Source organism: Nanorana parkeri, unplaced genomic scaffold, assembly GCF_000935625.1.
Source record: "Nanorana parkeri isolate BGI_ZX_2015 unplaced genomic scaffold, ASM93562v1 scaffold33, whole genome shotgun sequence".
NCBI classification, from domain to species: Eukaryota; Metazoa; Chordata; class Amphibia; order Anura; family Dicroglossidae; genus Nanorana; species Nanorana parkeri.
In genome coordinates this window covers 1987601-1999602 of record NW_017306301.1, presented here as the reverse complement: position 1 = coordinate 1999602, position 12002 = coordinate 1987601, and the positions used below count along the sequence as shown (strand labels likewise).

At 39.9% G+C, this 12002-nt stretch overlaps 1 protein-coding gene across 1 annotated transcript; it reads right to left on the bottom strand.

Moving 5' to 3' along the window:
• Positions 1 to 980: 980 nt before the first annotated feature.
• On the bottom strand, positions 981 to 7218 carry GPR84 (G protein-coupled receptor 84). The gene is made up of 2 exons (XM_018568738.1): positions 7213 to 7218; positions 981 to 2208 (listed from the first exon to the last, which is right to left on the bottom strand). The coding sequence occupies exon 2, from the start codon at positions 2175 to 2177 to the stop codon at positions 1053 to 1055; it is 1125 nt and encodes a 374-aa protein (XP_018424240.1). The 5' UTR covers positions 2178 to 2208; positions 7213 to 7218; the 3' UTR covers positions 981 to 1052.
• Positions 7219 to 12002: the final 4784 nt, after the last annotated feature.

Below are 12002 nucleotides of genomic sequence, written 5' to 3'. Positions count from 1 at the left end.
CAGGTGGTGAAAAATAAAGGGACAACCCTGACGATCACGATGATCTAAAGAAAACAGAACCTTTCAACAGGTCATTAGAAAATAAATGTTTATTACAATATATACATACAGAACCTTTATAACTTATTTTATATACATAGGTGCACAAAGCAAATAAAATAAATATAGTGCTTATCTATACGCAGACTATAAGTCAGCAATAAATAATTAGGTAGAGAGTATACATTGCTATATATTATGTCTTAATACAGGCATTAATAAACATATTTGAAGTATCGAGTGTACAGCACTCTGGTTTTCAGCATGTGACCTATTCTATTGGCATAAGACATGTGGTCTGCCGTTGTGTTGTATTGTGGGCCACGGATGTCAGCCTAGTATTCAGGGATAACTGCCCAGTCTTGAATTTTCTTAAGGCTTCCTGTACAGGGGCAATGAATACAAGAGAGGACCTAGCAATCATATTTTTGCTGTATCTGTCCAGCTGGTACTGCTATTGCTGTTCTGACAGGGGTAGGGTACCTACCAGACGAGGCCACTAAATGTTCACCTCAGTATACCCTTTAACACCCTGATGTCCATGTGAACCTAGTGTGAAATGTGCCTAATAATTGGACTTCATGATTTTGCCTGATATCTGTGCTAATAGCAATGCCCCACTTCGGCAAACCACAATGATCGATGCCATGCAGTTAATTAGACAATAGAAGCTGGAATACTTTCATTAGAAGAGAACAGTAATGTTTTAGAATACCAGAATCACATTCCTGTATTATATTTTGTCTGCCTGTTTTTTTTTATGTGGAATTTTGTGTATAGATCTACACAAACATGTATGAAATAATATTTGTACATCTATTTTAAGGATGTCTTCTCAAAGCAATGTAAAAAAACTTCTCCTTACACTCAGAAGAAAAAAATATTTTGTACTGATGTTTGTCCCCTAGTGGGAAAAAGAAGTCATGAAATGTGTGCTTCGTGTTGGGAAGTTCATACAAATGCATTCCCTAATAAACAGAACAAGTCCAGTCTTTGAGATGCTCTTGTATGCCTTACGTTCTTCTAAATTTGTTAATGACAAGAAAAAAAACTTTTCTGTAAGCATCACGGAATTGGCGATTCATTGCTGCGTAGAGTATGGGGTTAATGCAGCTATTTAACCAAGTCAAGTTTGCAGCAATCATGTGAAGTACTTGCGGTGCTTTGTTTTTAGCATCAAAAATATTGAGCAGCAAAAATGGAATATAACTGATAACAAAAAAGAGGAAGACGACAAAACACATACGGGTGACCTTTTTGAAATCTGACCCAGTGTCTTTTGGTTGTGGTGCTGGTACTTTTTTAACATAATCATTAGAACTTGAGGTGACAGTAGCTTTTGAAGATGGGAGATGTTCTGAGATTATATCACTAGAAGCTGCAGAGTCCACTCCACTGTCTTCTAGTTCTTGAAATTTGCAGGCGACACCTGAGTTTACTCCAGAAACACTTGATTCTACCTTTTTGGTATTGCCGAGTTTGTATTGCTCAAGAGACTTGGCAGCAGATTTTACTTTACGATGAATTAGGAAGTAGAAGATGCCAACACAGGCTAGGCCCACCACAAAGTAAAATCCCATCAGTATTGTGGTGTAAGGCCTGCCCTTTATGCGATGAAAGCTGCAGGTGCAGACCTTGGGGACTAAGACGTAGACTGGCCAAAGTGGGGCAAAACTTGCAAATCCGATCACCCATGTGCACAGGAGTATAAGAGTTGTGCTCAGTCTGCTGAATATTCGATCAAACAGTTTGTTGTTGCTAATAAGAATGTAACGACTAACAGCAATAAGGCACAAGTTCAGAATGGACACTGAATTGGATACAAACAATAGCATTCCAAAGACCCTGCAGAAGGTGGCTCCACTTCTCCAGTAAAGGTGGAGGTATGAGTCTACTGAAAAAGGCTGCAGAAAGGTACAGTACAAGATGTCAGCCAAAGTCAGGTTGATGATTAGTAGGTTGAAGCGAGTTTGTAGCTTTTTGTCTAGTGCAAAGGCAATTACTGTCAGCACATTGCCAACTGTCCCCACCAAAGACACAATAATTCCCCATGTCACAGCAAAGTAACGGTACTCCACAATGGATGGATGGTAACAGGAGAAGTTGGAATCAGAGTAGTTGGAATCAGAGTCATTCATGATGACAATTTTCTTGCAACCACAGGTTTTCCTGAATAATGAAAAAGAAAAGACACCGTTCCATTAGTCAATGAAAACTCTAATATCCAAAACACTTTATTTGCCAAATTGTTTTGCAAACCCTTACTTGTGTAATAGGCACTACTATTGTTTTAGGCTGTTTAAAATGGTAACTGCTATTCAAGTTTCTAGTAGTTTTACTAATTGTCTGTTCAATTTTGTAGTTTGGGATTACATTTCTCATAATCTATTTTACATTAATAATTGCAAATGCTGCTAGAAGCCTGCAGAAAGCATACATTACTCTTACCCAGGCTGTTAACAAGCTGATAGTTTGTAGACATGGGGTAGGTTTCCCTATCTGACATACATGCTGTGGTTTCTCTATGCAATAGTGAAACTCACTAGCCATAACCATTAAGCTGTCAGCTGTTGATTACCAAACATACATCCTCCTAAAAGGAATGTTGATTGAGTCATCACAAGTCAAGAGTCATCACTGATTCCAATTGTAAATTTGAGTCTTTAGATTTTGGTCAGCAAGAATTTATTAAGAACTCCTGCTATTATGAATTATAATATTATTCTTCTGTTTATTAGGATACGGTTTGGGTTGGTTGCTACTATGGGTTTGAGGAGAATCTCTAAATTTCACAAGTTGCAAACTTTCTACCAAAAACTTTGCAGGTGCGCTGCCACAAATAAGGAACATTCTATAATGTAGTGCATAGACTTTGGCCTAGTCAGTTGTGTCACAATAGCCAATTGTGACACAATTTGGTTAGTCAAAAATTGGTTAGTCAGCCACCTTGTTATAAAAGTGTGGCTCACAGCAGCCATAGCGGCAGGGTGTGTTGAAATTTTTAGGGAGAGCTGACAATTCTGTATAGGGGGAATACTGTGCTTCACTGTATTCATATCCCCCATGGTAGAGCCCAGCTTTCCATGCAATTTGTTTAACAAAAACTTGCTTATTAGGCCTACAAATGGCCAGAATGTAATAACAAGATTCCCCCCTTATAGAACTTTTACCAAGATTTACCAAGATTCGTGAAACCCTTCATCAATTTGCTTTGCATATCCCTGATGTTTACCCACTTTCCGACTTTCATACTTAAAGGACAATTTATATTAAGAAGAAAAACATAAAAGTAAGCTGTCTTTTCATGTTCCACACAAATTGATACCATCTGGAAACTGATGTGGTGGTCTCATAACCCTTAAGTGCTGTTGATTTTCTCACTGCTATATAACTGAATTACATAAACTTTTCTTATCTCTCTTCTAAATGCAGTCAGAAGCTGTGAAGCTGGTAGAATTCCTGTATGGACTGTATGACTAGCCCTAACCAGTCATGTACTTCTCTTTTGATGGCGTAACACAGTATAGAAAGCATTAATCATCAAAATGCTTGTAACAATTGTGTGTCATAAGACACAAAATTATCTGAAACTTAGGTTACACCTCTTAGATTCCATAAACACTGGGGCCACATTCAATAATATCTCCTAACGTGCATTTAAAAGACTTAGGCTTGCCCACAGAGTCCTTGGGGACACTGCCATTGCAAAGTGAACACACCTTAATTTGGTGCTTTGCTTAAAGTGTAATTTTCCAGTGCAGGTTTAACTGTAGGCAGTGAGATAATTCTAAAAATATCAGCACTTATAGACAGACATATTGCTAAGCACTTTAAAAGGATATGAGACACAGTTCATCTGTCAGATTCATATCAAAAAACGTACTGAACAGTCCGCAATTACCCTACAAGTCATAGAATGAAGGTCCTTATCCACTGAGTTGTTGCACAACAAATTATTAAAGGTGTGACTATAACCACAGAAGGCCCTGCAAATGCTTTGTGAACCCACAGCATTAATAGTTTTAGCTAAAATTACCTGTGTGACTGTACCAGGTGCCAATATGTAGGGCTCTCACTATTGCTATAAAAACTTCACCTCTCTCCCTCTCCTTTTCCTCTATTTTGGTAAAGCACATCAATGACCCTTATGCCTGCTGTAGCAATCAGAAATTGGCAGCATCAAGCACACATGATGTTTTATGAGTACTGCAGTAAAGGAGATGTTTTGAGGCTTAACAGACTTCCAGAGAGGCCAGGTGTCTTTTACAAAACAGCAGAAAGGATGGGAGGAGAATGAGAAGAAGGACAAGGTGGTGAGGACAATGACACGCCTAAGGATCACTGATCCTTATGAATGAAGAATGAATGATTCTTGGTACAGAATTTTTTGCAATAAAAATGTCAGCATTTATATATGGTGAAAATACATTCTATCCTGTGAAAATAAAGTTCTCACTTAATTGGTTTTATTAGCAAGTATTCTCTTTGTTGTGTTTTCTGAAGGGGTTAGGTTAAAGTATATTTCCAATGTTGCAGCCAAATTGGGATAACATCTACTTTATACTTGTTACATGTTCCTATTCACATTGCATAACTTAAAAAAAGAAATCTAAAAAGTGCTGCTTACATTTTCATGTGCTTTTTACTTGCTTTAAAAGGAGAATTATGAGGGGAGTGATTTCCACTCACCCTCATAGTCAGAGCCGACATGTGACAAAGAAGCTGTCACAGGTCTATTGATCGGGAAGTGAGCAGAAACATGCATTGATCAGCTCACTTTCCAATTGTCTCCCTGCAGTGAGTGGTGACTGTAAGTCACCGCTCCACGCAGGGATTCCCACCTCCCCTCTCCGATCCTCCAGTGCTGACTGGCGGAATGGACGGGGGAGGGGGAGGGTACAGCTGGCTCTGCCTCTAGAGCCAGTTGTCACTCACGCAGCTTGGTGGATCACAGTAGTATTGTCGGGATCCGGTCCGGCAGCGGCGCTCTCAGTATATCGCGGGCAATAACCCGCAATATACTGAGCTTTGGGGTCACAGGAGGACGTTAGTATATGTCTTCCGTGACCCTACAGAGAACTATGGGGAAAAACACTTACCCCATAGTTCTCTTTTAAAACCCTACCTAACTTTCCACCTATGTATTATAAAGGAGGGGGCTGTAAGAAGTTCTGTTTAATCTAATTAACCCTATCTGTACTGTGCTGGCAGATTTCATTATCAGTTGTAAACTAGATTGGAACACTGTCTGTCCTAACAAAGGGCTAAAGACTAACAGGGTTATTCACGAAAGGGTGAAGAGTTTGGAGAAGGCAGGAGAAGTGAACAATCTAGGACAACATAACTGAACTGGAAAGTGAGCTGAATTGGAGAATTTTTCCAAATCAGCTATTTTGTCCTAGATTGTTCACTTCTCCTGCCTTCTCCACACTCTTCAGCCATTTGTGAATAACCCTGTTAGAATCATTGTATATTAGTGAGAAGAAGCTCAGTCTGTTCCTCAATTTGTCCCTCTACTTTCACTTTCAACCTGACCACAATAGAATCTGAATCATGGTAAAGATAAAGCACATTGGAATAACCGTATCTGATACCACTGAAACACCACAGAAATATCTTACCATCTGTTTAACTGCATCTAATGACTATTTACAGTAGCTACATCCTTCGTATATTTCCTCAGGGGAATGTACACTGCTAAAATTCACAAAATGCCGCTAGAGAGGTTAATGTGTGGGTTGTTTGCCTCCCCACATCTAATATAAACTGAGAAGTGATTGCTGTAAGCCTTTGTGTGCAAACAGAAATTCATGGCAGGCTTGGATGCCATTTATTTGGGGTTAACCTACACAGGATGTGATAAGAGAACATGAAACGCTAATTTGTTAGACAATTTTCACTTAACTAGAGAATGAGCTGATTAGCAAGTTTTAGAAGCAAAAAGGTTGTTAGATGTTGTTTATTCCATATAGTCGCATATTTTCACGCACTTTTCATACATATTACCAGCTTTGTTACCACCTGGTGAATTTACTAATGTATGGCTTGGTCACAAAGTCACAAACTAAACATTTCAGCATAATGCAAATTTGGTGAGCATTCATTAACCTTAATAAAAGTGTTTATCGAATTGCAGCCAATTATGGCTTGGGGCCGTGATGTTAAATTCCACAAATTGTGATCACTGCATAAATGATTGGTGGCTAGTTTGTTGTGTAGCGACTGTACAGGCTGTTTAAGAGTTTGTGTCTGCAGTGTTTCCCTATGTTTCAAATGTATACACTATATTGCCAAAAGTATTGGGACACCTGCCTTTACACACACATGAAATTTAATGGCATCCCAGTCTTAGTCCGTAGGGTTCAATATTGGGTTGGCACACCCTTTGCAGCTAAACAGCTTCAACTCTTCTGGGAAGGCGTCCACAAGGTTTAGGAGTGTGTCTAAAGCTGGCCATACACCTTACAATTATCTGCAGATTTTCTGTGGTCACATGGAAAAGGTGCAACAGATTCCTCCATCTGCACTTAACTGTGTGGATGGAGTAATCTCCACCTGGGCGAATATGTTGCACTTTTTCCATCTGACCACAGAAAATCTGCAGATAATTGTAAGGTGTATGGGCACCTTTAGGGAATGTTTGCCAATTCTTCCATGAGGTGATTGGAACACCTGAATCCAATGATTTGGAGGGGTGTCCCAATACTTTTGGCTATATAGTGTACATCAAACATAGGTCAGCAGATACAATGTGGATGATAATTCTGAGGAAAGAGAGAGAAAGAAAGAAAGACAGAAAGAAAGAAAGAAAGAAAGAAAGAAAGAAAGAAAGAAAGAAAGAAAGAAAGAAAACTACGGAAAACTTTAGAAAAAAAAATCATAAACTTCAGAACCACGTAAACGTAAGGGAGCTCTCCTGACATGTTAATACATTGTGCAATACTCTATAAATATCTAAAATGAGTCAATAACCACATCACAATCTAACAACAATGATACATTGCACCCTGATAGCAATGATAACAGAAGTAACGAGAAACTACGGCAAAATAAGAGATCATATAAATCCTTTCAGATGAAACTAGAAGATCTAGTAGGATGATTAGAAAAGTTTATATTGCGTTTATACAATGAAAAATAGGTGTAGATAGTGTTGTTTCCCAGGCTACTCACCACCAGTTGCAGACTCGGGCTCTGATGATCTGAGAGTGTAATTTTATAGAGTGTGAGGCTGTATATATACACTGCCTTTCCTCAAAAGCCCCACCTTGCTCAATAATGTCCCATAACTTCCTGAACAATGTCAGTTCTCGTTTTAACTTGTACTTTTTCTACGCTGACTACATGCTGAGTCTGTTAGTCATCCTTACTATTTTGACCTGTTCTGTGCAAAAGTTATTGATTGCACAAACGTAGACATCTGTTTTATTTACCAAAAGGCTAGTTTAATGGAAAAGTGTGTTTGCATTCCACAAACTGTTTACATTCAGAACTGATACATCAGAAATATGCTTATTCATCAGAGATGATTGTTCAAACCAACACTTTCACAGTTACATTATGTATGTTGAATGATATGTAACCCTTTAATATAGCCAGTGGTCATCAAATTCCCCCCTGGTTTGGTTTACTTGAAATACCTAAAATGTGCCATTTAAATTCTTTAAAGTAACCTTAACAACAGCTTTAGCCAAAGTTCAGTTTTATACAGAGCGGGCATAAGGGTAGGAACCTCTGAAAGGGGTATAATTTGATCTGTGGCCATATTGGTGACAAAACATTGGTGATGTGACAGAAAATGAGTGGAAATCTCTCTAACAAAAACATTCCGCCAATAAGACATTTTTTTTGTAGCGTGGGGAAAGTTAGAAGCTCTGTCTCCCATCATTTCCTGTTACAGTAACAATGTTGTTTCTCAGACTGAAAATGAGGGGAAATCTCCCTAATGGAGGCAAGGACAAAAATAGACACATAACAGAGGAACTATGCTTTCTCCAAATTTGTCAAAAACAGGAAAAAAAAATCTAAAGTTACTGTTTAAATGTGTCTACAGAATTGCCATCCGAAGCAATTTCTTAATATTTGCACACATAACAAAATCATAAAATATGACATTTTGGATAGAAAACAGCTTAAAGGAGAACTATGGGGTAGGTGCTTTTCCCCATAGTTCTCCTAAGGGTCACGGGAGGACACATACTAGCATACAAAGCTACAGCTCGCGGTATACTGAGATCGCCGCAGCCGGGACGGATCCCGACATTACTGTCGAGATCCACCCAGCTGTGTGAATGGCAGCTGGCTATGCCTATCTAGAGGCAGAGCCAGCTTTACCCGCCACCTCCCCTGTCCGTTCCGCCAGTGGAGGATCGGGGAGGGTGGAATCCTTGCAGGGAGCCGTGAGTGACAATCACCACTCTCTGCAGGGAGACGATCGAGAAGTGAGCGAGCGACGATATGTGTTCGCTCACTTCCTGATCTATTGAGGTGACTTGTGACAGTTTCATTGTCACACGTCGGCTCAAACTATGAGGTTGAGTGAAAATCACTCCCCTCATAGTTCTCCTTTAAAACCCCCAAACAATTATAATTTTCTGAAAGCAGAAGCCCTGTAGAACAAAAAAATGCTAGTGGCAATGTCACTATGGTATTTACGCACGTGTTGATCAAACTAGTATTTTTATAGGAGTAAGTACACTAAAATTAAATTTAGTGCACAGAAACAGAATTTAATACCTATTTTTTTTGGTAGAATATAAAAAATGGGGTCATGTTGGGTAAATAGATACCAAACATGTCAAGCCTTGTTAACGGGATTACATATTAACAGGATTTAATGGTCTAGAATTATTGCTCGCACCCCGACATTCGCGTTGATATGTAACATGTGTAGCATAATTTTTGTTTTGCATGTAGGCGTACCTGACGCCTACGTGCAAAACAAAACCCACCTGTCCCATATTTGCAGCTCCTCCTGTATAGCCGCCGAATCGCTTGTATGTGAACTGCTGCTCTTGGTAAAACTGCTCCAGGATCTGGATATTTATCTTCGTTCGGCAGTCCTAAAGCGGTTAAGACCAATTAGGTTTTTTAAAATTAGAAAATGTTTGTTTTAGTGTTTTCTGTAAAGCATAGATTTATCATGACTGCCAATAGTTATATTACAACATCAGAGGCTTAATGGTTAACACGGTGATAAGGTTATACTTTTTACAATATTTTTATTATTATAGAGTGTATAAGCTTGTCATAATGCTGGGGATCATGTCAGAGGAGGACAGGGCTTGGAGGCAAGGGGGCATTTGCCCCCTGTGAAAATACTAATAAAATATGTTGTGCTGGTGGCTCTAAGTGGAGATACTTCACCACCTTGACATCAATCAGAGTGGGCCCTGCAGTCATTGACAGCTGGTGGGCATTATATAGCTACCCATTCCCTGCTCACACCTGTGATTGCAGAATCTGGAAGAAGGAAGTCTTCTAGCACCTACTTACTTTGAAGCTCTGAGGTGTCATGTGACAGAATGCCGGGAATCACAAAGCAAGCTGATGTTGAAACATTTAAAAAGGTGTATCACAATAAACCATGTCTTTTAAAAAGCACCCACTTTTCTTCATGCTCAGTTGGATACCCCTAGCTAGTTGTTTGTATTTGCGTCACAGAAAAGGCCAAAGGTTCCCAATCCTCTCCTATAACCAGTTTTCTGTATTAGAGATCCAAGCAACTTCCACTTAGCAAACAAATGCACAAATTGTTCTGTAGATCTCTGGAGGATCCACACTTCCATTGTCAGCATCTGATGCTAGATTACACACGTGTTCCAGAGTAATTGTATGGTGCACGTATGGAATGCGCTTATCCTGTAGGATTGTAATGGATCCCCGCCATCTGCGCATGTGCAACCTGCATGTTCCCGCACTGCTCGGGAACGCGCCATCCAGCGCATGCGCAGAAGCAGTAGCCTACCAGCACGAAAATCCGCCATAGCGGCGCACAGGAAATGACATCACTGGCCCTATATAAACCCAGCAGCAGTACCACCATGTTGCTGGTTTATCGTCAGCTAATCCTTGTTCCAGTTTTGTGATATCCTTCTTGATCCTTGTGACCCGGACTTCCTCGACAAACCTTGAATTCTGCCTGCCTTGACCACGGAACTGTTATTTGACCATTCTTCTGCCTGACCCCTTTTGTACTGGAATTGCCTGCTTGGAAGCTGACCTACTCTCGTCTCATTGGATTACGGCTTGCACGGTGCTCAACACCACTGGCACTCCTGCCACTTGTTGTCCCGCTGGGCACTGTTCCCATCCTCAGAGTCTCCCAGGACACAAGGTGCAAGGGAAGCCTCCTCTCACATCTGGTCTCCCAGAAGGTACGTAACAAGCATAAAGGATGATGAACGGCTCATGAAAAATGGCGGAGGAAAGCACAAGAATGTCTGTAAACCCGGATTTTAGAGGACAACAAGGGAAAAGGGGCAAAATGCAAACTGTGCATTAAAAGTGCAATAAACAGGAAGATGAATAGGAAAAGATGTAAAATAATCAAAAAATGAGCAACTGAAATGTGGGAGAGTGGAAACGATAACGAGGGACAGAGAGAAAAAAGAAGAGAGGGAGAGTGAGAAAGTGAGAGACTGAGAAAGTCCACAAAAAAGAGAACTGTGATAGGAGCCAAGGACAAAAAAATGAAGACAAAGGGAAACAGAGTTAGAGAAGTTGTGGAAAGTGAAGTAAACGGCAAGAAGAGTGCTAACGTGAGTGATTTTGTGGCCTTACACCATAGCTCTGGTGGAGCAGGATAGTTCTTTACACAACCACTTCCTCTGTATTTACAGTGAACCCTCAGTCAGCACAGGGCTAGTGTTGTATATTAATGTTACACTACTACTTTCTCTGTACTTAAAGTGATTAATTAGACAGCACAAGAATAGTGTTGTAAATTCCTTTTACAGCTTTGTGCTGTCTTTTAAAGTGGAATTCCCTCCACGTCTTTTTTTTTTCTTTATGTATTCTGGTACATGTAGTGCTTCTGTAATGTGAATAACAGCTTTTCAATTTTCTTTTTTGACACGTTCCTTTGGAGTAGTAGTTGTAGTTGTTTAAAAACTTAAAAAAAAAAGTTGTAGTAGTTGTTTAAAAACATTTAATAGTTACTTTGACATCACAAGAAACGTTGAGTTGCCTAGATAGGAATGTTCTTCATGGAGATTAAAGCACTTAAGCCAGACAACCATTTACACAGTAAATGTGTAACTCATTTCACCTGACCACATTTTTCCACGATGCCCACACTTCTGCCACACTGCAGAGGTGACTCCAGTATTAATTAAGCTTCTATATTATGTTACCTTTGTGCCCTCTGGTCTGTCAATGTTCATCCTCATACTCCTGAAGTCCTATCTGTGCTCTGCTCCTGCGTCTGCACTCCTCCCCCTCTAGCACCCCAGTGCCTAAAAACATATGAGAGTGGCCTCAATGGGCAGTGCACTAAATATAATGCATAATCTCCCAATGTGTAACAGGATGTTAGTCCCTTTTAGGGTTTCTCCCGCCCCTTTTGCCTGCCAATCTGGGTTGGGGGCCCCTGACACATTTGAGTTGATATTTAGGGGGTGGTGCAGTTGGAGATGGGATATGGGAACTTGCTCCAGTATGTGAGAAGTCCAAGTAAAATGTTCACTCCCTTTAGTTGGCGACCCTTAAAATAGGAATAGTGGAAGGAGAGGGTCCACTGTCAGCACCTGACTGATGTTGAAGTTGAGTATACATCAGGGAAAAATTGCAGTTCTACTTTCTGCCAATTCTATTAAATTTATAAATAATTGTTCTTGCAAGTAAATTATAATCAAAAGATATTTCTGATTGGAAATTTGGTAATTGAGTGGGAGCTGGGATGGCAAGTGAAGGACCTGTAAATTGGTAAGGGTTTGTGCACACATATGGAGCCTGCTCATAGT